Source organism: Plasmodium vivax, chromosome 9, assembly GCF_000002415.2.
Source record: "Plasmodium vivax chromosome 9, whole genome shotgun sequence".
NCBI lineage: Eukaryota > Apicomplexa > Aconoidasida > Haemosporida > Plasmodiidae > Plasmodium > Plasmodium vivax.
The window spans coordinates 1,320,313-1,347,188 of NC_009914.1; the positions used below are offsets into that span (position 1 = coordinate 1,320,313).

Sequence of the window (26,876 nt, forward strand, 5' to 3'; positions counted from 1 at the left end):
TGGACGCCGCGTGGTGGCTTCCCTTTTGAGATTCTCTTCGTTGGGTGAGCAGCTATTTGAGTAAATGACGCCCTGTTATTCCATTTTCCCTTTGAAGTGCAATTTGTTGAAATGCAATTTGTTTGCCTCGATTGATTACTCCTGTGGAGTTGCTTAGCCGTTGAAAGGTAAGACGAAAAAGGGGACAGGACGCCAAAATCACAGCGGAAGGAGCAACCCCCTTTCAACCCCTTTGTTCCAATTTTACACTAGCGAATGAGCAGCCATGGCGCCACATTTACGCACAGTGACACGTTCGATAAATTAAAATTTTTTTTTTTTAATTCTTAAACGTTTTTCAAAATAGTAAACATGTAAAGTTGCATATAAAAACTTTTCACCAAATGACAGCACAGCATGAATAAGGAAAAAATGGGTCGGCTGGAACCCTTTACCAATGGTTGCTAATTTTGTATGTTTAACAAATGAAATCAAAAGGGGCGGGTGGACCGCCGTATGCATTCAGCGTAAATGGGAGGAACACCCCGTTGTCACCAACTCATCCAAAAAAAAAAAAAAAAAAAAAAAAAAAAAAAAAAAAAAAAATACTAAAAAGTGTAAAGTGTAAAAATTGTAAAAATTGCAAAAATTGTAAACGCACAAATGTGTGACGCGGCTGGGGAAGCATGCACGAGGAACAAAAAAAGGATGGACAGGTGAGAAAATACGCGTGGAGAGGCACGCTAAGGAGGTTGCTACTAACGGAGGTAAGAAGTGCTCTGCGAATGGCCATAAGAAAAGTACTCCATGAACAGCGCTCAGGCGCTGCTGCTAAACGCTCACACCGCCTTCGAGGCGTACTTGGTGGAAAAGACCATGTAGGCAGAGAGCATGAAGTCCGCAATGAAGGTCAACAAACAGACAAAGTTATTTGATAAGTACACGTAAAGAAACCAACTCAAGTTGCAGAACCACCTGGTCTCGGTCGTATTGGAAGGAGCAATGGGAGTCGTAGCCGCCTGGCCATGCTGAATCTGAGTCATCTGCAAGTATTCCTCATAAGAGCAAAAGAAAAGGTTTCCTTCAAGTAGGTAGCTGGAATATAATACTTGGCTAACTACAAAAATTAAAGTGCAGGCATTTGTTAAAATGCTAACGAGGAGGGAAAATTTACACGATCTTAAAATTCCATACAAATCGTAATAGCTCAACAGGGAAAACAAAATGGCCGAAACTATGGTGCTCACGATGAGCAGCTGCAAATAATAATTCTTATGTTTCTGCGTTGAATAAATAATTATCTTAACAGTGTCACTAAAATTGTTCAAATCGTAAATATTATATTCTGCCAGAGTTTTTTTAAAAAAGGATTTTGTTTTTAAAAAAATATAAAACAGTGCTAGGTAGAGATACGCCGAAAATAGTTTTATGTAAAATAGGAAGAATTTTTTTCGAAACGCTCTGTCTGTATTCAAGTACAAGGCCAAAAACTCAATCAGCGATAGGAATATAAAAACTGATGGAAATACAAACGCATAGTTATGCATGTGACATAAATTACTTCCCGCGTTGAGAAACAAATCCTCTTTATCGTAGCCCTCAAACCAGTACAGGTAATTTTCCAAGTTACAGAAAAAAGTTCGATTTTCTAAATTTTGCAGAAAAATGGTACATATAAATAATACGTCCAAATGGAGGCTGAACAGCCTTATGTACTTCTTGCAGGTGAATAATTTTATGCAAAAACATTTTACTCGAAAACTTGAAAATATTTTCAACAAATTGAGAAGAATTAAAAAGGAGCCACATACAATGTTGATTATGCTAAATGCTTTGTAATAATTCATAAAAATTTGGTCATCCTTGAGGATGTTTTTTCCCTCTTCTCCTATGCCATGTTTTGCCTTCTCTTCCTCCCCCAGTGTTAAGAAGTTGATCGTTAGCAAGTTAAAAAGTAGGACATACGTTGCGGTTGCAATTATCGACAGGATTCTGACGCCTACCAGAGCGTACTCGTGCTTCTTAACTTCTATCTCTGTGTGTGCCGGCGCGACGTACGTTCCCTTCATTCTGAGGGCGGGCGCGCGGAGCCGGTTGAGCGGTGTGGTCTGTTGCGCAACCCCTCCGTCCTGCGTGTGCCGCGTTAATCATTCGCGCAGCGGGTCGCCAGCTATCAGTTTCGTTGGTTTCGTTCGTTTTGTCCGTTCGATCAGTTTGGTCGGTTCGATCAGTTTGGTCGGTTCGATCAGTTTGGTTGGTTCTATTCAGTTTTGCCAGTTTCGCCAGTTTGGTCAGTTTCGTGCGCGAAGTTCTCCCTTTACGCTCTTCACGCTCCTGTGTCGTGTCGGCCTTCCCCTCTCCGTTCCAGCTGCTCCCCTTCTGTGGCTTCTCCTCACCTCGCGCGGTTTGCAAAGCCCCAACACGGTGTTACTCGGCTGAAAAGTATGTGTCAATTTGTGCCTCCTCTTTGGAAAGGTATAAAAGTTCATCGTATTTTGTGAAAATGCTTCTTCTGCGCAAAAGGTGGGGGGGCAAAAGGCCTTGCGGGTAAATCCTTGCCTTTCGCTGGCTTGCGGGGAAATTCTTCTCTTTCTCTGGCTTACAGGAAATTCTTACCCTTTCGCTCCCTTGAGGGGACAAACATATGCATACGTAAGTACGTATTTACCTGTGCGCAAATGTTCGTTTGTAAGTATAAACCACCCCTCGCGCTTTTTTTTTTTGGGAAAATATTTACACTGCTTCACTTGGATGCCTTTCCATTTTTTTGTAAAACGATGGCGATCAACGTGAGAGCTCCAAAATGGCCACAAAGCTGAGTAAGCTGCCAAATGTTGCTATGTGCGAACGTTTGCCGGCATATACTCACAATGCTTGCGGCGTGCTTAAAACTTCGAATGACCTCTCATTCGATTTGCTGCGCGAAGCTGTTTTTGTGCCGTCCCTTGGCGTCACCTTTGGGCTGCGCAGCCGCGGCGCGTGCACTTGATATTTTTCCTCATAAATGTGCTCGTAGGTATGCTAACGTCGCGAGTGTTACGCGTGGTGCGTAGCCATGCATGTATATACATAGTACATACAGAATGGAAAAACTTTGCGCAACGCGAGGGAGGTTCTTTAAGGTACCTTTGCCTAGTCGCCTAGTCGTACGTGACTGCATAGCCAACACGTCGGTATGCGCCATCGCCTTCCATTTCGCTGCCCTTATAAAATGCTCCGGGCGATAGAAGTTTACCAACTGAGGGAAGCACTATCGGGATAGCACCTTCTGATGAAGTTATGCCAGTTTTTTTTTTTTTTTTTCCACCGGAGAGGTTGTTCACATAATTTGTGCTACGTAGGCAATTATTGCAAAACTTGCATAGGAACACCCCATTCGTGTGCACGTCCGATCTTGCGCCAATTTCTGCGCGTGTATCTCAGCATAACCGCGGGGGGAAAACGAAAGGGTTACTCTTCCAAGATGGGAGTTTTTAAAAAAAATGCGAATTATCCAACGTGACGTGGTTAAAATGGAAACAAAATTTTAAAAACTAAAAAGGAGAAGCAATAAATAAATATAACATCGCGATGTAGAAGAAACAAAAGTTCGCTCAAAAAAGTTGTCGCCATGATGTACACACGTGCACAGGTTGGATGAGCTCTTCTCATTTTACTGGCAAAATGGCTAGTCGTTTTTTTTTTTTTTTTTTTTTTTTTTTTCTCCTAACGTGTGCATTTTTAAAGCTGCTAACCATCCCCTACTTATGGTATGGAAAAGGGGGAAAGACACATGGGCGGGAAAAACAAAAAAAAATATAAAATGTGCGCAATAAATGGGTAAATGAATAGACAGTAGTTATCTTCAGCAAAGTAAAACATATGCAACTGATAAAAAGTACAGCATGGAAGGTTAAAGCTGCTAGACGAGTAAGCGGAGGGAGAGGGAAAAAAAAAGGAAATCCCACAATGGGTGACAAATGAAAGATGGACGTGCTTACTGTTAAGTTAATGCGCAACTTCGTCACAGAGAGAGGAAACCAATTAGGCATGCAAGAGGTGTGCCCCTGGGGGGAGGACTAACAGAACACTTTAACAACATCGTTGAGCTGATCGACATTCATTGGCCTATGCTCATTTTTAAAGGCATCATCGATGGTGCTTTTTTCCCCCTTATCGTCTACCTTCACCAAAGTATAAACAACGGAGAAATAATATATGCAATTTTTTTTGGAAGCAATTTCTTGCAGCAAGGGGTTATTCATGCTAATCGCTTCGGTGATGTTTTGGTTTTCATCGCCCAACTGGCTGAGCAGCTTGTCGATGGTTTTCTCCCTCCTTATGTGTTTCCTTTTCTTCGTGTTATCGTGTAATAAATTCATCCGTAGCATCGCCATCAGGTTGTCTTCCTCGTCGCTGCTAATGTCGCCATTTCCGTCACTGCTTTTGTCGCTGCTTTTGTCGCTGCTCCCCTCACCACCGTCGCCCTCCGGTCCTTCCTCCACTTTCAGGGCCGACCCCACCCCAAACAAAGTGATCTTCATGGAGGTAACACCATAGCTAGTCACGCCCCCGATGATTTTATACACATTTTCATACTTCAGGGGGCGGTTATACGAAATGTCGATGTGGCGAACCACGTAATTCATTTTTTCAATATCTGTGGATGATATTTTGAGAAGGTAGCAAATGACCGAGTTGCCACAGTGCTTCACTTGGTTCGAATGGAACATGATGTTGAGGATGTCTAGATCCGAAAACTTCACCTTTTTCGATTCGTACAACATGGTGTATGTGTTTCCATCCATCAGGAGCTTCAGGTTGATTGCTTCCGCGGCCCAGCTGTGAAGGTACAGGCAGAGCACCGCGAGGAGCAGCGCGCGTGGGGACATCATCTTGGCGGTTGGCGCGGACGGGGCAGCGCGGAGGGGGGCAGCACGGAAAGGGGCAGAACGGAATGGGGCAGAATGAAGAGGGGCAGTGCAGACGAAGTTAAGCAGACTGAGGTGAGCTAACCGAGTTGGCTAAATTCAGTTGGGCGAGTTGCGAAGACAGAACGGCTGCTACCGCAAAGTGGTCAACGCTCCTGGGTGGGGTAGGGGGTGCTCAAATTGCGGGGGGCGCTTCCTTGTGGACTTTCGCAAAAGTTGGCAGCGGTTCGAACATGTGGTCAGGGGCCATCGCCGACGGGGGAAGCGCGCACCTGCGTCTGCCCCTGCGTTTGCCCCCGCGTCTGCCCCTGCTAGTGTGTATTATACGCACGCACATTCGCGCCGCCCCAGCGGGGCACCAAATCGAGTTAGCAAAAATCGGTGCATTCTGCCGGAAAGTGCACACTGAGGCGTCCACCGCGGGCGCGCAATTTCTGTTCCGTCCGGTTTGCCGCGTAGTCATTTGCCCATCCATCTGGTTAGCACTTATTTGCCAATTCATCTATTCAGTTGTCTACCCATTGGTCTATTAATTTGTCTATTAATTTGTCTATTAATTTGTCTATTTATTTGCCTATTAATTTGCCTACCCATCTGCTTTCCCATTTACGCCATTGCAGGGGAACCCCCAAACGGTGGCCCCGGGGTGGCCCCACCTTTGTGCACGCCATTGCCGCTCGAAGCGATGCAATTAAAAGTTGCTTTTTTTTTGGTATGGGAAAGGGGGAGATTTTAAAAGGGAGAGTGGTGTTGCGGAAAAAAGGAGTGAGCAGGAAATAAATAGGCTAAGGGGTTAGGAAATCGTGGGAGAAAAAAAAAAAAAAAAAAAGATTAAAAGAATGCAGCAAAGTGGTGCAAACTGCAGTGTGGTGTAGCGAAATAAGACCGCCCCAAATTACGAGGCGCATCGCAATGTGCTATCGAGGATGCACCATATAGACAAAGCGGGGCACATGCGTCCGTTTCCCCATGCCCCCACGCACGGGGAAGGGGGGAGGACTCTCCACAATGTGGTGCCACCCACCGATGATGAAGGTGGTGATGATGTATATTTGTCCTTTTTTTTTTTTTTTCGCTTAGCAAAATACGCTGACCAACTCCTTCAATTTTTCAACTTCGATTGGCGGAAACTCATTTTTGTATTTTTCCTGAATAGGTTCTTTAGCTCCTTCTTTATTTACACGAACTAGAGTATAATGAGCAGTAAAATAATTTATGCAATGTTTTTGCGATGCAATTTCGTTCATTTTGTTCCTACATAGCTTGATAACTGCATCGGCATTATCTTCTTTGTACTTTGCAAGGAGCTTCTCTACATGGTGGTCACTTTTGGTTGCCTTTTTGTTTGGGTCCCTTCTTGTGGCCACCTCGCTGTGTTCACTTTTGAATTCCCCAGAAGAGGATGCCTTTTCATGGCCCTCCTCAGGTTTAGCCGCCTCATCCACATGCGCACAGGCCCCATTTCGCAGAATATTTTTCACGCCCAAGTTGCTGCTACATCCGTTTTTACTACTCGAGTTTGTCCCAAATAGGGTTATCCTTAAAGAGGTACTCCCATAGGAAGTTATCCCTCCTATTATTTTGTAACTGTCCTCATATTTCAGTGGTCTATCATAAGAGATGTCCACATGCCTGACCACATAATCCATTTTACTTATATCTCTGGATGTCAATTTGACCAAATAACGGATGACCGAATTTCCGGAATGCTTCACATGGTTTGAGTGGAACATAATTTTAAGAGGATCGAGGTCTGAGAATTTCACCTTCTTTGGTTCGTACAGAATGGTATACACCTTTCCGTCTAATTCTACCTTCACATTTTTGGCCTCCACATTTTCACAGCACGGTAGGAAGAATAGGCAGGCTAGGAGTTTAATGCATAGTGGTAGCACCAGCAGCGCCCTCTTCATTTTGGCTCCCCCACTGGTGGATAAAATGGGGAACTGACAGCGGAAGCGCTACACGGGAGTACCACTCTGGGGTGCTATGTGCGAGCCGATTTGTTTACTCCTTTTTAGGGGTAACTTCTGCTGCGGCACAGGTCGAGAGGCTCACTTGGGAGACCTACTTGGGGGGGGAATTGCCTAATCGAGCTGGCGCTAGTCGTGCCTAAGCCACGAAATATCGAATCCTATTTTAGAAAAGGAGATCTCTTTTTCTTTTCCTTTTTTTCTGGGATGACCCTCCCCTTCCTTTTCATGTTTTTCCTAAACCAAGTTGGCCTAATCTAAAAGGTAAAGAAAAATTTCATCTACCTAGGACCGAAAAAAAAATGGCAGGGTTAAATTAGTTTTCTACTTCTATACAAATAGTACCTAGAAAAAAATCCTCCTCTTTTTTTCTTTTTCCTCCGCACTTGTGCATACACCACAGCATTATTTTTACGAAAAAAAAAAAAACACCTTTTCGCTCGAAAAAAGGCGCTAAAACGGTTTACACTTTTCTATGGGTTAACATATGTGCGCACTTCTATCCTCACGGAGGGGGTGTGAAAAAGAAAATTTTATTATTTAAAAAAAAAAAAAGTTTTACTTATCAAAATTTGAATGGAAAAAAAAAAAGGAAAATAATATTCCCTCGTGCATACCTACATATAGCATGTGCATCTGCGCAAACTGCGTGGGGCACGTCAACCTAGTTTTTTTAGTGAGTTAGTCGCGTCGCCATCCCGCTAGGGTATAACAGTATAGCGGCAACCTCTAGATAATTATTACTTATACGTACACAAATGTGGCTAAAAAGGGAGCTACAAATAGGGTTAAAGCAAAACCAACCCTGCTATTCCTGTAACCTCCCAACGAGTTACTTATCCCTCCAGCTGTAAATTCGCGTCCTGGTTAGCCGTTCCCACAAGGAAGGTAGAAAAATAGGAAAGGAGAACGAACTGGAACAAAAGCCGTTCGATCGGTTCGATCGAGCAGAAGCGCGGGACTGTGCGCGTCGACATCTGCAGAGGACACATACGTCAGGCACCCAACTGATCCAATGAAACGAAGGTGTCACTCCGTAGGGAAACGGGGATTAGCAACACGAGGGAAAAATATAAGCAGTGTGGGAAAAAGATAACCAGTGGAGGAAAAGATATTTACTTTTTTTTTTTTTTTTTCCTCTTTCTTTTATTCACACACTGCAGCGTGGTGAAGAATCGCGCTTATCCTTCATCCCTCCCCGGTTAGGCATAAATAAAAGAACATACACTATGTGCGCGCTTGTATTTTCTGATCCTTCATTTTTCGCTCCTACTTTTGAGCAACCTGCAAAGGGGGTAGGCGGAGAAAACGAGGCAGTTATAGTAACACACAGGTGGGGCAATTTGACAGGCACGTAGACGAACATGGGAGGTATACCCCTGTATGTACACCAAAACATGGGGTAGAAAAAGGGTTGTTCATTTTTTTTTTTTTAAGCAGCGAAAAAAAGGCGAACGTTAGGCGCACCGCTACCCCCCACACAGCTCTCATGTGTGGCGAAAAATCAGAAGTGCCGCGGTTTTCAAAAGGGGGACTCATCCTAACTGTAAGAGAACTGCGTCCTAACTGCGTCCCAACTGTGTGCGCTTTTTGTTTTTATAAAAACGTCGAGGGGTAGCTTTATGTGACGCGGTGGACACATTTCGTGTAAATGTGGTACACAAGCGCGGGGCGAAGGAGCCATTCCGCTCGCCTTCTCACTCGCCTCCTTGCTCACCTCTTTTTCTCCTTCCTCTCCTTGTTCAGCTTCAATTTGAATAGGTGCCTCTCATCATGAATTCTGCATTGGGCAGGGGCAGAGTTTCCCACGCGGGGATTAGTTTCGAGAACACAAAAAAAAAGGTATGGTTTGGACATTCCTATTCGCGCCAATTTTTCGGTGTGCAGACGGAGGGTCGATGCAGGAACACCCCGTGACGCACATCGGAGCGCATTTTACATCATCTGGTGCGCTCAATTTTTACTTGTAGAAGTCCTTCGTCTTGGAAAGGAGCTGCATTTCCTCCTTGAGCTTTTTCGGGTGGTCGTTGTTTAATCTGCTCTCGATTTCGCTGTTGGGGAAGCGGTGAATGGGGGAGAGGCGAGTGGGTAAGCGGCGAAAGGGAGGCGTTATTCCTTGCAAGTCGCGTCTGGGAGGGGGACGTCCCCCACTTGTACATGCAAGCTCTCCCGTGTAGACACACGCGTATTCCACGCATATTTCACACGTAACATACGCGCAGCGCGTGGGCAGTCCCTACCCTGGGAGCTGCAGGGCGTCCTGGCGCCAGTACAACGAATTCGACGCGCTGGTCCTTTTCTTCAGCTCGATCAGCCGGTTATTCAGGTAGACGCACAAATGCTGGTCATCCAGAATCTTCGCGCAAACAAAAACGGCACCCGTTCCTTCGTTTACCCTCAAAAATAAGCCATCAAAGAAGTCCAAAAAAAGAGCCCAGCTGCTAAATACTTTGTACACAGAAATCCCCGACGTTATAATTTTATGCGGGTAAAAAGTGTACTCAAAAATGTGCTTGTAAATATCCTTTACATTTAAAATGCACTTGTTATTTTGCAAATATTTAAATAAATTCAGGGCAATATTAATCACACTGTAATTGTAATGGTCCTGTTTGAAAAAGTAATTGTAATCGTTCGACTTGTTATTATAAAGGCTTTTGAATTTTAGAATTTTGCTTTGTAGAGATAGGGGCAGTCGTATATTCACATTTCGCATGCACTTGTGCATGTCCTTTTTGTTGTAAAAGGTAGCGTAGCAGATGTTGTTGTTAATGTATGGGTCGTTTCTGTGACTTAGGCACCTTATTATTTTTAAAGGGCCATACTTGTTTAAGCTTTTTCGTAGCCTTTCCTGGAGGTACTCGTTCGTTCGGTTGGTGGGCAGGTTCGTAATTTCGATGGTATTCTCTCCGTAAATGTACATGTATTCGTGCCTACATTGGAAGGAGGAGAAAGGCAGTCACACATGAGTGTGTGGGCAAATGGTTGTACGTGCTAAGGCATGCTAGTGTGAGGCTGCATGCACTGCCGCTCTGCGCCTCGTTTGCTTCTCCCTAAGGATACACTCTCCCAGAGTGTACATCCTCATGTGCTTACCCAGACTTGGGTGTGCTGTATCTCCAGTCGATGACCCCCTTGGAGTTCCTAGAGTACGGCGGCTGGTGAAACAGACTGACGCCTATTCTTTTCTTTTTCTTTTTCTCGATGTAGCATTTGATTTTGCTCCCCCCGGGGTACTTGTGAAAGAACCTTTTGAATATCATCTTGGGGGAATTTCCTCACTGGGTCTCCGCAAATTTCATCGCGCCGCTTGCGAACTGCGCATTGTAGGTAAGCACAAAATAGCCAATGCCACTTTTGGGTAGGTTCCCCCCTCCGTGTGTTCTTTTTATTTTATTGGTCCTTCCCGGAGTTACTACACTCATTACACCTCGCGGGTGACCAATCAAAGGGGGAGAATCACTGGAGTGCCGAAACGGTGAAGCGGTTTTGCGGAATAAGCGAAAAACAGCACTTCGCGGTAGGCATTATCGACATACTCCTTTGCGCGGTCGAACGGAGGGAACATCTCATCGCACTGTTTGAGGCAGTTAAGGGCGGTTTGCGTTTTCCCTGCAGCGGGAACGTTCGCGCCGTTTGGCGGGGTTGAAAAAACGGGCAAAAGGGAGGGTGCAAACAGGGGCGACAAGTAGGCGCGAAAAGCACGCGCTGGGAAAAAATCGCGCGAGAAGAGACAGCGCAAGGCGAAGACGATCAAATAAAACAAAGTAAAACTAAGTAAAATAAAGTAAAATAAAAGGCCAACATCAATACCTACACAGATAGGCAGACCCTGCGCGATTAAAGTAGCAAACAAATGGCGAAACGGAAACGCGCGTAGGGAAACTCGCAAATGAGCTGCTAATCAGGCGAAAAAAAAAAAAAAAAAAAAAAAAGCTAGCCAATATCCAAACTGTGTGCAAAAGGAAGTACCACTTTCTCCACACCTGCTCACGCCATTCGAAGAACAAACTTGTGAGAAAAGGGAAACACCCATTTCAATTTGTGTGTCCTATTATTGCAAATAATTAGCAGCAATATTAGCAGCAATTAAAAAGGAAAAAATAATACTTCGCTATTGAACAACACGGAGAGGGAGTTTCCCCAATGTTGATGTCGTGAAGAAAAGTATGACCAGCTGAAAAAAAAAAAAAAAAAAAAATATATATATATATATATATATATATATGTATATACATATTGTCCATTTTAGCCCCACGAAAGATTGTGGCACGCCGGCAACGGTTACTTTTGCCCAGACGTGTAAGGACACATACAGATATACAGACGATTAGCCACACCCCCCCACGCGCGACAAAATGGAAAAGGGCGGCAAGAGAAAAATGAAGGACGACGGCGTCGGCAAAGATGACCACGAAGGCAACGAGAAAAAGAAAAAAAAAAGTAAAGTGGAAGCGAAACCCACAAACGATAAGATCCACAGCTGCCTGAACATTCACAACAATGTGCTGATAAAAATGGTTAACGAGAACAAACGGAAATTTGAAAAAGTGGACAATGTGGAGACTATGTACAGAAAGATAAAGGCAAGCATTACTTCGCTCAACGTGGCAAGTGTGCAAATGGACCACTACGATTCGTTTATTTACTACGAAAAGAACAAAATCGACTTCCTCCTTCCCGAGTTGGACGGAATAGTCAATTCGTCCAACATAGATGTCCTCAAGGGCCTAAGCGAGTTATCCTTTTATCCGATTTACCACGAAACGGTTAAAAGGAGCAGGAAAAAAAAAAAAAAAAAAAAGACGCACAAATGTGGAGCTATATGTGCGCAACTATGAAAATGACCTTTGCACATTTTAAGGCAACATGTACTAGTTTGGACTGAGAGAAATTTCGAAAGTTGCACGTCACCCCATTTTGGGCAGTCATCACATTTTGCATGCGCAGTGTTCCTCACGTATCGAAATTAAGCGTTATAATTAGGAAGTTGTACCTAGCAGGAGAGAAAAAAAAAAGGGGGCATTTACTCCTGTTGGATCCTTTACTTGGAGTTACACCACATGGCTTTATTTTGTTCCATTTTTTTTTTTTTTTTCATTCCGACCAAAGCTGAGAAAAAGAGTAATCGAATGGCTAGCCAAAGACCGTGGGAAAAAACAAACCGACAAGGAAGACACCGAGAATATGAGCATGTCCTACTGGTTTAGCCTGAACGTTTTGCTGACGTATCTGATTTACAAAAATGACGAGTACTCCAGTTATGCCTCCCTGGTTCACCTGAATTTGTTGCAGGTATGGCAGACGCATGGGAGCACGTCGCGGCATCGTTCTGTTATGAGGGGGGACTAGCGGGGCTGATTAGTTTCTCCACCCGTTTCTTTGCACCCTTTCTCTGGCCGCCTCCCCACATTTGTGCGTGCCGCCTGACCCCTCTCAGTGGATGCAGCGTGACAAAAGAAGGCTACACTTCCGCCTGTTCACACTGAAGGGAATCCTCAAGCGGTTCCTGACTTGCTCCGCCTACTTCAACGACAAGGAAATGGCGAAACTGAAGAAGGTGGACAGCGAGGATGAGAAAAATGGTACGGCTATGCAGGCGTCGTCATTGGAAGCGCGGCCTGTGCTGCGCGTTTGAGCAGTGTGCAAGCCGCTAGTGCTTTGCAAACTGCGGTTATATGTATGCTAACCGCACATATGCACCGAAGCAGTGACTTGCCCCATTTCGTTTATCCCCCTTTTGCCGCGCCAAAGAAATCGAGTGGACCGTCCTAAAAAACATATTCATGGCTCTGCACGAAAGCATAGAATACCTAGATGTAAGCAACTTGGTCAACATAAACGACAAAAATTGCATCTTCGAGCTGATCAAATTTTTCCTCGAGTTGGTAAAGAAGCCACTAATCCGTTGCATCCACATATTATGTATTAACTACCTAATAAAGATAGTGAGGAGATGTTACGACTTGAGACTGACTTACAACATCAACGTGGAGCTGTATGACATCGGCCCGGAGGTTAACATCTTTGTCAAAATAGTGAATATAATTTTTGCAAAGATATTGCTACTCTTGAAGGAGACAAGGGTCGAAGAGAGTCCATACTGTGTGGATCAGATCAACCACATGAACGGATTAATCATTTTGTTTTTCACAAACGTTGTGAATAGTTGCATTCGGGTGATCATTCCTCAAGTGCTGTTTAACGAGAAGCTGAAGAGGGACTACTTGTCTGCCCGGGAAGGGACTTCAGCTGCGGAGACCCCAGTGTGCTTCGAGGACCAGGTCGTGGCCAACGCGTGTAAGGGGAGAGCGCAGTGGGTAGCGGCTCTGTCCAGTGGCGCAAATGGGGGGCTACCCCCCTTCCCATTACTCTGCCGATTAGCATGCCCATTACCGCATCACATGTTGGGACGGTTCCAAATTGCCCTCCCAATTGGTGCCCCTTTTTTCCCCCCTCAGGCAACCCCGTGTTCTCCTTCATCGAAATATTTATCATTAACAACCATGACCGGATCGAAAGGAACCTTTTTCTGGACTTAATCAAATCGCTAGTCAAGCTGTGCAGGAAAATCGAAAGCAAATACAACGTCATGCGAATCATATGCGATGAGTACATGCTGTTCGTTAAGGGGGACGACAACAAGAAGAGAGATGCCCGCTTTTTGGACAAGAACTACTTAAGGGCCAGGAAAATCAGCAGGAAGAGGATCGACTCCAGTGCGTCGTTCACGCTGGAGGATGACTGCAGCTCGTCCGTGTGCTCCGAGTCGGAGGGGGAGTGCAGCGAGGGGGAAGACGCGAGTGACGCGGAGGACGCGGCAGACCCGGCAGACACTGGCGATACCGCCGAAAACGCTCAAACCGCCGAAAGCGCCGAAACGGGGGAGGAGCAACCCCCTCCAGAGCGCCACAAAAAGACGAAGGCGAAGACGAACAAATGGGCAGCGAAGAATCGGATACAAAACAAGAGAAAGTCCACCCTCGTAGTGGATCAAAAAAGCTACTCCATCACGTACGAGTCAGTGATGGTGAGGTACCTGAACATCCTCATAAAATATATCAACTGCGAAAAGTACCAAATAAGGGCCATCATTCTGGACCTCTTTTTAGCCTTGATGAAGAAAAAAAAAACGAACAAAAATGAGTCCATTTTCTTGAAATTATGTAAATTATTTTTAGAGAGGCTAGAAGACCCTAACATGGTTGTCAAGGCAAAGGCACTATCCATTTTGGTCACCTTAACGAGCAAAAAGTACCATGACAATAATGCACTCGTGTACAAATTTATATTTAACAAAACGAAGGAGAAAATTAACATGTACAGAATAATTTCGGCAAATATTTTTAGTCATAAAAGTAATATACGCAAATTGACGGTGCAATATATAGAGGCCATTTTCGAAACGTTAGTAGGGAAAAAACTGAGCTATAAGATATTTTTACTTTTTATTTCCAATTATATCTATAGTTTGTCCCTAGACGCCATGTCATCTGTGAGGAGACAAGTTCTGCTGACTGTTAATAATTTTTTTATCAATGCAAGTGAGGATGTGTATGTGGCCAAAATGTGGCTGTCCATCATCTTCGCAGCTGTGACGGATATAGAAGAGACGGTCAAAGATGAAGCCATTTCGCTTTTCTTAAATACATTCATAAAACCTTCTTTTCAGTGCCCCATTTTGAAGGTGAGCGAGAAAAGAATAAAAGACGTTTTGGCCAAAAATGGACTCACGTATTTTAGGGCAACTCGTCAGCCGTGGTCGCTCTCCCTAAGTGGGCACCGCCATCCTGGGGATGCCGGGAAAGCGGTTGGTGAAGATGCTGGGGAAGCGGTTTGCGAAGATGCCGGGGAAGCGGTTTGCGAAGATGCCGGGGAAGCGGTTTGCGAAGATGCCGGGGAAGCGGTTTGCGAAGATGCTGGGGAAGCGGTTTGCGAAGATGCCGGGGAAGCGGTTTGCGAAGATGCTGGGGAAGCGGTTTGCGAAGATGCCGGGGAAGCGGTTTGCGAAGATGCCGGGGAAGCGGTTTGTGAAGCTGCTCGTCGCGAGAGGGGGTCGGCGTCTGCCCGGGGAGACCCCGAATCGACGAAGGAAAAAAGCAAAGGCGAAAAGAAGGATAACCGAGACGAGTGTGACAAAAACAACGACGGGGTGCTACTCCTCATAGAGACTTGGAAGACCCACTTCGGTGAAGACATAACGAACTACTTCCTCACCCTGTTGAGGACGATGACCAAATACGACCTGCAGAATTTCAACCTGATCATTTTTTGCCTCAGGCGGAAGAAGAATAACAGCCTGGAAGAATTCATCAGCCTGCTGAACTCCTTTATGTACAACCTGCGCTACTTCTCCATCAAGATGTGGAACATTTTCCTGCTCGATTTCGTCATAGAGTTGTCCAAGGAGTACCGGCACAGCGTGGACATCTCGAATGTGCTCTTCCTCCTGAGCAGGTGCTACAGGGTGTACCTGCTGAGCGCGCCCGCGGGGGGGCCCGCCCACATGGATAGCGGGGTTAGCGATATTGGCGGTGTTGGCGGTGATGGCAACGAAATGGGCGGGGCGAACGCGGGCGTGGACCGCCCACGCGAGGAGCCCGGCGACCACGTCCTCACGCGGGAGGACCTGCTAGACGAGGTGAACAATTGCGGCAAGGGGGTCCTAAAAAACATCATGCTGAAGCTTTTCACCATCGTCTATAACTTACTAGACACGATAGAAGAGCTGAATGAAGATTTTATGAAAAATTTGGAGCACGCCATTTTTCATTTCAATTGCCCTCTGTGTCTAATCTACATCATTTTGAACATCCTGATTAAGAAGAAAAAAGACAACGTGAGCGAATTTATTGACAAGCTAAAATATAAGATTTGCTTCTTCTTCGAAATTGTAGAATCTGTTCCTCACGACATGGTCTTCTGCAACATTTTAATCACGTTCATATTTCTGATGAAGCATTTTAAGAAGGGGGAGATGATGCCGTTTTTGACCACAGTTAGCCAGAAGCTGAAAAAAATCTACGACCAGGCAGTGGCCAACGGGGCAGACGACAACAACAGCAGCAGCAACAACAACAGCAACAATAACAGCATTATGGTGAGGAACTGCATCTACCTAACCCAAAGCGTTTTACTAATCGACAAGGGGGTGAACCTCAGAAACGATTTATTCTTAAGCATCGAAAGGGATTTAAAAAATGGCAACACCTCCATGAACATCCTCAACAATCTAATCATCCTGACGTACTACATGATCATAAATTTCGGAAGCTCATGCAACAAATTTGTGTACATCCTGTTGCGCTTCTTCAAACACGAAAATAGTTTCATCCGTTATTTGTCCTTTTACATGATTTCTAAATTGATTTCCGAGGATTACATAAAGTTTAGCAACCATTTTTTCTTCGCATTTTTGTACCTCCTGGCGGATAAAAACGAAACGATACAGAAGCAGTCCCTGTCCGTTTTTAAACACATCCTTTTGATATACAACAAGGCGAATCTGATCAACTACATCATTGAGTTCATTTTTGTGCTCAACAACTTTTACCATTTCAAGCTCAGCAAGCATTTGGCCAACATCGGCAATAGCTACGAAATAAAGGACAAGAAGGACCGATACACCATTTATAACTTCCTACTGGAAAACCTAAACAACAGTGAGAAGTTCTCTCTCCAACAGAAGCTCATTAATGATTACCTAATACAGTATGTTTATAATTATGATAATTTTTACTTTTGCGAAGAGGACATGAATGAGAAAAAGAACGGGAACAAGCGAAATGTGATCCCCTTGAATGATGAAGATAGTGAAGGAGCAGTCTTACAGGATGTCCTAAATATCCTTTCATCTAAATTAATGAAAATTAAAATAAAAAAAGATTTCACCAAATTGGAGGAAAAGAACAAAAATCTCAAATTTAAAAATGTGGAGAATAGTGTTAAAGTTCTTAACGATTTGATGAAAAATATTTTAAAAAAAAATACCCTCCCCATTTTGCTATCCCTGAGGGCTATTATGCTTAAGGCGAAATCTTTTTTCTACAAGCATATAAACAATTTGATTATTTACCTCTGTATGGATTATCGAGATGCGCTCGATGACCTAATCCCCGAGCTCCACGTCAAAAATGAGCTCGCCAACGATTTGCAAAATTTCACCTACGTGGATTTGATTCAACTGCACACTGATCAGGATGACCCCTTCCGCAAGAACAACAAAGTCGTGAACATCAACGTGAACTTTCTCGAGCTCTCTCAGAATCAGGTCATCGAGGAGAACCGGGAACGCGAACACCAGCTCGAGATGGAGAAAAGGTCCGCTGCCGACTACCAGCGCAGCGACAGCGAAAGCGATTACGACGAGGTGCACAATGTGCTGCACGGGATTCACGACGCTCGCGGGGGCTCCTCCAGGAAGAAGCGCGGGCGAGGCAGGCGCAAATAGGGAAGCGCAAATAGGGAAGCGCGAATGGGGGAGCGCGAATGGGGGAGCGCGAATGGGAGAGGCGCGAATAATTTAACTTAATCACCATTCATGCGCGGCACGAGGGGTATTATACGGGGGATGGGGCGCGCATCCCCTACTGCATCGTTAGAAAAACGTCTCGCAGTGAAGCCTTCCCGCGGTACCCCCAACTTAGGACTCCATCCTGCAGATGCGCCTTCCGCCTCCCCCCATCCCCGGGGTTACTTCTTCTTGGCCTCGTTTGTCTTCAAAAACTTGAGGTTGTTGTTTGTGGAGGCGCACATCTTCTTGGCCATTTCCTCAATTTTGTCTATCTTGACCAGCTTGCTCTTCTGCGAGGGGGGAAGCAGGTACGTGCGTACGTATGAGCGCATGTAAGGACGTACGCAAGTATGAACGCATGTATGAGCGCACCTAATAACGTGCGCATGTGGGGGCGTTTTTCTACAGACCGCGCGCTGGCCACCGCGGCGCGCACAAATATATGCACGTGCTAACCTTCCTCAAACTTTTGACGTCAATTTTTTCCTTATTCTTTTTGGCCTTCTTCGACTTGTTTTTCCGTTCCGTGATCTTATTCTTCTTCACCTTGACCTTTAAGTTCTGCACCATTTTGTTCGCTGCCGTTTGAGTTGCTTTTCTGATGTATTTCCAAAAAGGGCCTTTTCCTTGCGATTTGCGTTTTACTTGCGTTTCGCTTGCTTTTCGTTTGCTTATGACTGGTCAGCCATGCCAGGTGGAGCGTCAACCTGGGGGGCACTGCTCAACAGGGGAAACGCGGAAATTGCGCCCGGAGAGCTTAAGAAAAAAGGGGTAGCCTGTTCCTACCTCTGTAAATATTTTTAAAACATCTCAAAAGTGAGCCCAACATGTGGGAAAAAAAAATTAACCATAATATGCGCCAACGGGGGACGCTACATTTTCGCAGAACGAACTAGCCAAAAATGTTTAAAAAAAAAAAAAAAAAAAAAAAAATTATGCACAAGTCATGCAAAACGGTATGCTACTTTGGACTCGAAATGAGGGGGAAACAATTTGGCGCCACCCCCCGTTCTATCGAAATGTTTTAACATACGGGCGTTTTTTTTTCTGCTTTTTGGCCAATTCGCAGAAAGTGGCATATGCTTGCGACCCTTCTGTGAGGGCGAATTTACGCAAACGCATGTCACTGTATGGAGGAAAGTACAAACCTTTTTTTTTTTTTTCAACATAAAAAATACCCCCTTCCATGAATGCACTCGCGCGTGCGTGATTCCCCTGGCGGCGAACAATTATGAACGAGAAAATCCCAGACCTGATTGTGGGGCACGAAAAAAAGGAAAAGGAGAGGCTACGGAGAACGAGAAGGAAAAAAAACGCCAACGATTACATACACAGTAGGGGCAACTACAGCTTTATATACTTCCTTTTTTTACATAATAAAAATAACCCCATTGAAATTACAACCAACAATTTCGACGTTTTAAAAGGCGAAATTAGCGAAATAAAAAAATACCCCAGTAACAACAAACTAAAGGGAGTCATCCTTACGAACGTCATAAAAGAGGGCTCCATCGACAAATGTACTTTTAAGAAGGCCTACATTTCCTTGGCGAATATTCGCTTCTGCGTACCTATTGGTAGCCATGGGAACGCAAAGTTACCGGGGAGGGAGAAGACACTCTCCAGCGTCATTATCAACGGGTATAAAAATTTAATGGTGAATGAGATATACGAAAAGTTTAAAAAAATTGGGGGGTAGGCGAACCGAAGCGTAACGACGCGAAGCGTAACGTGTAGGTAGCGCTAGAGTTCGTCACCAAATGTGCGCGCTCTGCGAAGCAAGTGTAGACTAGACAGCTGGGCTACCCCGCGGCGCCCCCTCAAAATGGGTCTGTAATTACGAAACTGCAGTTATACCTTAAAAGGAGCACTCCTTGTGGTAACGCCGCCGAACCAAATGGATCCTCCACAAGATAGCTTGAGAGGTGGACATCTCTGAAATGTAAAATTCTCTACATATGGGAAGACGCGCAAAAGGAAGCCCCACAAAGGGCTTAGCACAACGGCGGAATTGTCGGAGGAATTCCTAAAAGAGGTACCATTTTTAAGTGCCGCACTGCACCACACTTACAAATGAGGGAAAAACGCGAAGCGCTTATTTTGCGTAAACAACAAGTGGGAAACGAACCATGTCGGATAAAAGCACGCGCTGCGAAACATGAAAGGAGGAGTAGGACGCGCAGTGCTCGGTTATTCAAAAATGTGTCAAAGCGAAGTGCCTTAGTTTGCACCACCCATTCGATTGACGCTTCCCCAATTGGGAATAAGTAAAAAAGGGGGCACTTAAAACAGGGCCGAAAGGGCCATCCATTACAACCCCAAAAGGGGTAAAACTATTGCGTTGTAAGGTTAATGGAGGGTATGTCTCTCCTATGTATGTGCGTAGAGCTTCTCCCCTTTATCAATTTCCCATCGTCTGGGGATGCTAAACGTGCATTTCCCCGTTCCCTGTTGTGAACCAATAGCGCATTTCACACATAGGGACTGAGAAGGGCGCGTCAACAGTGAAACTCCCCGCGTAGTCCCAGCTGTGCCGCTTAACAAGCTCAAGGGCCTCTTCCTTTTTGCGCAGCTGCACGGAAAACGGTTGTTCCATTTTTGCGATTTTTCAGTTTACACAATTTTCACAATTTTTATAATTTTTTTTTGCGCGTTGCTTCATTTGAAATAGTTTTTCTTTTTTTTCTAATTTAAAAAAAATTTAAAGATTAAAAAAAAAAAACAGGGGGACACAGTTTAGGCATGTATAGACAGCTGCATGGTGCATATACATATGTATAATACATGTATATATATACATTTGTATGTGCATATACGTTCACTGTGGTGGGAATGGCGAAACGTGCTTGTAAACATGTTGACCGCTCCCTTTTCCGTGACCTCTTTTTGTGTTTTCCTCAACTCAAGTTTGCAATTTGCAAATCCATTAACGTTAATGCATTTTTCGTTGAATGAATTTTATTAAAAAAAAAAGTGAAAAAAAAGGCAATAAAATGGCAATAAAATGGCAACTAAATGGCAACTAAATGGCAACTAAATGGCAACTAAATGGCAACTAAATGGAAACTAAATGGCAACTAAATGGCAACTAAATGGCAACTAAATGGAAACTAAATGACAATAAAATGGCAACTAAATGACAATAAAATGGCAATAAAATGACAATAACGTGACAATAAAATGACAGTTCGTGTGGTGAGGGGGGCTGTACACATGGCTCCATGTTCACAAGATGAAGGGGAATATGGCTTTCCTATTTCTGCACAACGGGGGTGGGAAAAAAAAAAAAAAAAAAAAAACGTGGTGAAGTGTGCAACGGATGCATAGCAACGGTCTGCTAATTTCGGCACACCTATATGTACGTGCACACATCTGCGGAGGCGTTATTACTTGGGATAGTTGGGGAACTCTCTCTTATAATTGTTGTGCTTCTTCAGTGCCCAAATGGCCATCTGCGTCGTGGCGACTATGCTGAAGAGGTAGCCTGGAAGAAAGGGGGGTACAAGTGGGGGACCATACACCAATAGCGGTCTATAAAACGCTTTCCCATGTTACCCCAAATGAGCAGACTCATCTGCGTGCCAACATTCACACGGGGGAGGGGGTTGCTCCTCCCGTGGCAAAGCAATTCTCCACTCCTTACCTGTTAACGTATTTATTATGAGGGCGAATATAATCCATATTAACGATTCGTAAAAATAATTTGCGCACGAAATGTAGTTAAAGCCATATCCGTGGGGTATCCCTCTGTTTTTGGTGCCTTTGGAAGGGGGGGGTAAAGGGTAATCATATAGCACTGCATGGGTAGCGGCGGAGCCAACGGAGGTGGCCACCTATAGGTGCGGAAAAAGTGCTTCCACCCCGTACGCTCATGTCACACTGCCAACAGTGCCAACACCGCCAACAGTGCAGAATGAAGGACCCACCTCTTGGTCTTAAATTTCTCAATATCAGATGGCACTTTAAATTTAGAAATTCCAGAATCTGCAAAAAAAAAAAAAAAAAAAAAAAGGGGTGAAGGTAACATATGAAGGGGTACATATATTCACTTTCGCACTCTTTTTCTTTTTTGCGAGGAAGACGGATAAATGTGCCATGGGGAAACGGCACAGTTTTCATTTTTAGGGGCCCCCACACAGATGAAGTATTACTAATAAGACACAAAAAAAAGAATAAACGATGACTGGTTTTGTTTCTAAATTGTATGGTTTGTAAAGGGGATGAAACAGATAATAGCCAATATTTACGCCACATAATACCCTGAAAGTGGAGATGCGAAGGAAGGGGGTGAAAAAAATGAGAGGGTATGCACAGGTGGCTTCCTACATAGGGAGGGACTCCAATAACCCAGCAAAAACAAACACCATATCGCTGGATCGATTAACTCTAAACAGGGTAACGGAAAACGTTGTCACCCGTGGGGGGCACATACCAGTAGTGACCGCAATTTATGGGAACCCTCCTTATAGGCATCGTGGCATTGCTAAATCGATGTACAAACATAGATTCGAATTCTCGCTTTAAAAAGTGGAACAGCAGAAACCACAGGGATAGGCTGGGATGGGGGCGGGGAAAAAAAAAAATAAAATAATAAAATAAAACATAATATAATGTAATGTAGTATAATATAGTGTAATAAGAAAGAGAAAACCGCAGGCGCGCTCTCGTGATGACCACGAACCGAGCTGCCGCTCGCGCACTCACATTTGAATGATGTGCTTATTTTTGTTCGCCTGGGGGTAGATATATTTGTCACAGAAGTAAAAAAAGGGAAAGATAAAAATAGGTCCCAGGTATTCTATCACGTAAACTAGTCGCCATGATATTTGAACGCCTGCAGGGGGGGGAGGCAGGTCGAATTGCGCGATGTATCGTGCGATGTAACTCATTGGGGCGCTAATTAGAGGGAGGAGTTGGTGAGGCGCCACTTAGAACACGTCTACTCTAGTGCAACGACGCAAATGCGCCCCTACCGAGATCCTTAAATATTAGAATGTCACTGTCTTTTATTCCATTCTCGTTGAACGTCCCACTTTTTAGAGTCTTCCCCGCGGCTGCGCGAACGGAAAAAAAAAAAAAAAAAAAATTAATGAATGAAATAAAGCACAGCGATATGGTCGTTGGTCGGTCGAGCAGTGCCCCTTTCCACCGCGTATCTCTGCAACGGGAACAAACGCTCTGGCACGGGGGGTCTCTTCCTCCAGATGCTCCACCCTCCCCATCTCGCAGAGTTATATAGTCCCATCACCGCCAGGGCATACACACATATACACATATATATGTATCATCTGCGCGTGTAAAAATTGTACCGCTGTCTAAATTCCACTTCTGCCTCTCGGGGTAGTAATGATCTGGAAAAAAAAAAAGGGGGGGCAGCAAAAATTTTGCACAGATGTTTTTCTTCTCTCTGCTGTGGTGTACGCCGTGAACAGTGGCAGGCAAGTTACACACCGTGGGGGGTGGTCGGCAAAATCCGCATCAACCGCTCTCCCTCCGTGCCTTACACTTCTTGTAGTATATTTCCTTAAACTGGTCAATGGTGGTTGACGGACTTATGTCAAAGCAGTCTATAAACTTCCCGTTCCTCTTTTTCAAAATTACTTTCATTTTTTTTTTTTTTTTTTTTTTTGCAAATTATATTTGTTCTCAAGCCAGTTGTGAAATGAGCTAATTTCTCTATGTGCTTTTTTTGTTAATTAAAATTTTGCGATGAATATTTCTGTAGGTATCATGTATGACGTGCATTATCTTCCTATGTAGAATAGAACAAAGGGCGATTACCTCAACTTGGTCTTGTGCATGGCGCAGGGGGGCGTGTCGCTCAGTACGTTTCACGCAAGCACATGTATATTTGGTGTTACACTTATCGAAACCGAGCCCAGGGAGGCAAGAAAAGTGGAAAACGAAATACAAAATGATGGGGGTGCGCGCGTTTGGCTCATTTACAGCTAATACACAAATGTGGGTTATGTATGCACGCCTAGGAACACATGTTTGCATAGGATGGTTCATGTGTACATCCGTGTGCCTGCTGCCCGGGGCGCTCTCCCATGCGTGCGGTGCTTATCTGTGTGGCGATGATATGTGTGCCGCTAATCTGTGTGGTGCTGATCTGTGTGGTGCTGATCTGTGTGGTGCTTGTATGTGTGCCGCTAATCTGTGCGCCGCTAATATGTGGGCCGCTAACCTGTGTGCCGCTAATCTGTGTGCCGCTAACCTGTGTGCCGCTAATCTGTGTGCCGCTAATCTGTGTGCCGCTAATCTGTGTGCCGCTTATCCGTATGTTTACTGTACATGCATATTTACATACACGGGGGAGAAAAAAATAGTGTTCGCTTGAAGCACAAATATATGTTCACCCTTGTTCAATGAGCTCTTCTCACACGGGCAAATAGGATGGCATTTTTTTTCCGTTCTGGGCACAATAGGGGGTAAGGCTTCTTCTTTGCTGCGCCTTTGCTGCGTTTTGCTGCGTTCTTCTGTGTTCTTCTGCTTTTTTTCTGTTTTTTTTCTGTTTTTTTTCTGCTTTTTTTCTGCTTTTTTTCTGCTTTTTTTCTGTTTTTTTTCTGCTTTTATTTCTGCTTTTTTCCGCTTTTTCACTTTGTTCCTGCTGCGTTCTTGCCGCGCTTTGCTACTTTTTTTCTTGCTTTATTTTTTTATTTTTTCCCGTAATATGCGCTTTTCATAACACGTTAGTCGCTGCGATTGTATTCTTTTCACGGCATGCATACCGAACGCGTATGCTCGTGGCACATTTTTTTTCTCGTGCCACGATTTTGCTACTATGGCAATCCTGTAACCTTTTTTTTAATTTTAACATAATACCGTTTTGCTTTGTTCGTTTGTGTATATATATTTTTATTGCACTTTTCACATGAACAGAAAAAAAAAAAAAAAAAAAAAAAAAGCCTAAAACGTGTTTAACCTTGCATAAGCAACTCATCACAATGGTGGGCATATGCAAATTTTGCGCCATGGCATATTTCACATTTTGGGAAGAGCAACAAATTGGGAAGCGGAAAAGAAGGCCGCTCTCGGGAGGAGAACAGGAGGGTGTACAGTCAGGTGACTGGCAGCCGATTGGCAGAACACACATGTCCATCCCTGCCCCTTCGCAACTGTGAAATGGCTTTTTGAGAAAAAAAGAGAAAATGGAAAAGAGGAAAAGGGAAACAGCAGAAAAGGGGAAAAGAGGAAAAGGGAAAAATCAAAAGGTGAAAAGGAGATAAAGGAGAAACGCAAAGGGGGAAAAAAAGAATTAATTTTCTCATCCCATTTTGTATACCATGCCACATTCTGCATATTCTGACTCCCCTTGTTCTCCCCAAACGTTCAGCGCAAAGTTGGGTTTCAAAACTTTTAGCTTTTTAGATGGTTATCATTTTTGTATGTCTGTTTGGGGCCCCTATCTCATTTTGTGGCCAGCATGTCTGCCCCCCACACACACCTATTCTTGAATTAATTAAAGATTCAGAAATGCGGTTGAAGTGACGCCCAATGTGATTGACTTTTGAAATGATACTCCTTCCCCCTTGCTCACCAAATGGACCAGTAAAAACGTATTTCACAAAGGACCCTCCATCACTTAGTTGTTATAACCGTTGCCATCCCATTTCCTCCTCCTTGGTTATATCAAATGAGGTGCAAAAAAAAAAAAAAACATTTTCATTATTCCGCATGATCGATTATATTTTTTGCCCTTCTCTGTTGTGCAATTAAATGTGTAGTTAACAGTCCTTTTGCTCTGCCAGCATGAAGCAGCTCACCAATTTGCTTCTTCATACGAGAATGAACAAAAAAAAAACGAAGCAAGTTCGAATGAAAAAATACACACTTAAGAAAAAGTTCGCACATATGTATATGTATTCACAGTGGACACGTCTAATAGGCACATAACCACGGCAAGGGGAAAAACATCTCACTGTGTGCAAAGCGCCACTTTTCTGATGTTATTCAAATTGGGAAGGAAAAAATAAATTGCAATTTTTTTTTTTTTTTTTTCATAATTAATATGAACAGGTCAGATAAAAATTGTGATTTTACTAGCTTTTTTTTTTTCTTTTTTTTCTTTTTTTTTTTTTTTTTTTCCTACACCCCTGCGCTTCTCCCCATGGCAGATTGTTATTTACGGCGAGGGAAAAAACAACTGAAGGTTATCTAAAGTGATGCTACGCTGAAGCAAATCTGCCAACTAGTTACGAATGTTTTAAAATGGTTGCTTGGATGGACGCATAATACTTACGTTATATCTATGGAGCAGCCACAAACCCGCTTTTGCAAAACTGTCATGTGCAGTGATGCATGGGGGCATTTGTGGGGGGTAATTCAACTGGAAAGGCTGGTAGCTCGTTATGTTCACATTTGAGCAGTCAAGTTTGGCTGGAGGAAAAAAATGCAGCATTCTGCTCTCCCCAGTGGAAGCGGTTCGCTCGTTAGCTTGTTTGTTTGTCTACCTTCCCCTTTTCACAATGTAGCACATTTGAGCATGTCAACATGGGGAACCTCTCCAGATGGAGAGTTGCAAAACTCTCGCACGATTGTGTGCGCCTCTGCACACGCAGACGAGCATGTGCAGGTAAAAAATAACCTTACGCAAAAAAAAAAAAAAAAAAAAAAAAAAAAATACACCTTTTTTTGTGTCTCCCCTTATCATCTCTTTGTCCGCCCCCTTTTGTCTTACTGCCTTTCATGCGAAATGGAATTTTTAACCCGCAACGAAAAGGCGAGACGTGAGAAAACCTTAGCCACAGTACATACGCCGCAATGACCGGGGTCCTCCATGTTAACACGAACATATAAACATACGATACTTGCAAATATCCGTAAGGAGATATATTTTGCTCGGAAAATTATTTTTATTTTTCCAGAAGGGCACTCCCCAACGCTGTTATAAAGGAACAAATGAAGTATCCAGTCGAGACGCCTTTAAAGTGTAATTCATGAATGTACACGTGAGTACGCGCGTGGTATTATGCCAACACATGGTGAACACTAATTGAAATAATTCTGTCGAAATGTTGCTTCCTTTTTTTCGGGAGTGGCATCACTGCTAGTGCCTTCTCCGCAGGTCTTTACACGCATGCGAAACGAATGTATAAATGTGTATCCAACTGTAATTTACGCATACGCGTACACACTAGCAACTCATGCGATGCGAAAAGGAGGAGCATTTGCCTGAACAGAAATGTATATGTATTTTTTTTTAAAGAACGCTTTTCATCCTATTCATTTACGAGTACATAGCAGCAAAATATATTTGCTTCTTCCGAGTACTTATTTTGACCGTCAATTCGTTCCTCTTTTTTTTTTTTTTTTTTTTTTTTTACCCTTAAATTTTATTGAATGAAGGGGAAAAAATGTAAAAGAGGGAAATATACACAGGGGCGTAGCAGCGTGAGGATAAAAGCAAATTGCTTCACCACGCACATCATAGCCTTAAAATTGTAAAGATGCATTAATATACGATAATTTTTTTTTTTTTGCCTCCCCGACTTTTTAAAA

The 26,876-nt window shown here is 43.9% G+C and overlaps 8 protein-coding genes across 8 annotated transcripts; 2 read left to right on the forward strand and 6 right to left on the reverse strand.

Annotated features, from left to right (window-relative positions):
- Positions 1-818: 818 nt before the first annotated feature.
- Positions 819-2,048, reverse strand: PVX_092375 (hypothetical protein, conserved; the record flags this gene model as incomplete). Its single annotated transcript, XM_001615417.1, has 1 exon — positions 819-2,048. One exon carries the CDS (start codon positions 2,046-2,048, stop codon positions 819-821), a length of 1,230 nt encoding a protein of 409 aa, XP_001615467.1.
- A 1,663-nt stretch (positions 2,049-3,711) lies between these two features.
- Positions 3,712-4,853, reverse strand: PVX_092380 (hypothetical protein; the record flags this gene model as incomplete). Its single annotated transcript, XM_001615418.1, has 1 exon — positions 3,712-4,853. The coding sequence occupies one exon, from the start codon at positions 4,851-4,853 to the stop codon at positions 4,038-4,040; it is 816 nt and encodes a 271-aa protein (XP_001615468.1). The 3' UTR covers positions 3,712-4,037.
- Positions 4,854-5,965: 1,112 nt separating this feature from the next.
- On the reverse strand, positions 5,966-7,211 carry PVX_092385 (hypothetical protein, conserved; the record flags this gene model as incomplete). The annotated part of the gene is made up of 1 exon (XM_001615419.1): positions 5,966-7,211. The coding sequence occupies exon 1, from the start codon at positions 6,800-6,802 to the stop codon at positions 5,966-5,968; it is 837 nt and encodes a 278-aa protein (XP_001615469.1). The 5' UTR covers positions 6,803-7,211.
- A 1,364-nt stretch (positions 7,212-8,575) lies between these two features.
- Positions 8,576-10,673, reverse strand: PVX_092390 (hypothetical protein, conserved; the record flags this gene model as incomplete). The annotated part of the gene is made up of 4 exons (XM_001615420.1): positions 9,959-10,673; positions 9,103-9,795; positions 8,827-8,913; positions 8,576-8,642 (listed from the first exon to the last, which is right to left on the reverse strand). The coding sequence occupies exons 1-4, from the start codon at positions 10,123-10,125 to the stop codon at positions 8,576-8,578; spliced, it is 1,014 nt and encodes a 337-aa protein (XP_001615470.1). The 5' UTR covers positions 10,126-10,673.
- A 547-nt stretch (positions 10,674-11,220) lies between these two features.
- On the forward strand, positions 11,221-17,312 carry PVX_092395 (hypothetical protein, conserved; the record flags this gene model as incomplete). The annotated part of the gene is made up of 5 exons (XM_001615421.1): positions 11,221-11,631; positions 11,975-12,157; positions 12,354-12,447; positions 12,617-13,162; positions 13,324-17,312. The coding sequence occupies 5 exons, from the start codon at positions 11,221-11,223 to the stop codon at positions 17,310-17,312; spliced, it is 5,223 nt and encodes a 1,740-aa protein (XP_001615471.1).
- Positions 17,313-17,554: 242 nt separating this feature from the next.
- PVX_092400 (hypothetical protein) lies at positions 17,555-17,945 on the reverse strand (the record flags this gene model as incomplete). Its single annotated transcript, XM_001615422.1, has 2 exons — positions 17,555-17,665; positions 17,832-17,945. 2 exons carry the CDS (start codon positions 17,943-17,945, stop codon positions 17,555-17,557), a joined length of 225 nt encoding a protein of 74 aa, XP_001615472.1.
- A 661-nt stretch (positions 17,946-18,606) lies between these two features.
- On the forward strand, positions 18,607-19,074 carry PVX_092405 (hypothetical protein, conserved; the record flags this gene model as incomplete). Its single annotated transcript, XM_001615423.1, has 1 exon — positions 18,607-19,074. The coding sequence occupies one exon, from the start codon at positions 18,607-18,609 to the stop codon at positions 19,072-19,074; it is 468 nt and encodes a 155-aa protein (XP_001615473.1).
- A 986-nt stretch (positions 19,075-20,060) lies between these two features.
- On the reverse strand, positions 20,061-22,982 carry PVX_092410 (3-oxo-5-alpha-steroid 4-dehydrogenase domain containing protein; the record flags this gene model as incomplete). The annotated part of the gene is made up of 10 exons (XM_001615424.1): positions 20,061-20,634; positions 20,766-20,859; positions 21,019-21,135; positions 21,302-21,359; positions 21,527-21,635; positions 21,808-21,930; positions 22,080-22,209; positions 22,349-22,429; positions 22,685-22,726; positions 22,880-22,982. The coding sequence occupies 10 exons, from the start codon at positions 22,980-22,982 to the stop codon at positions 20,601-20,603; spliced, it is 891 nt and encodes a 296-aa protein (XP_001615474.1). The 3' UTR covers positions 20,061-20,600.
- Between the last annotated feature and the right edge of the window lie 3,894 nt (positions 22,983-26,876).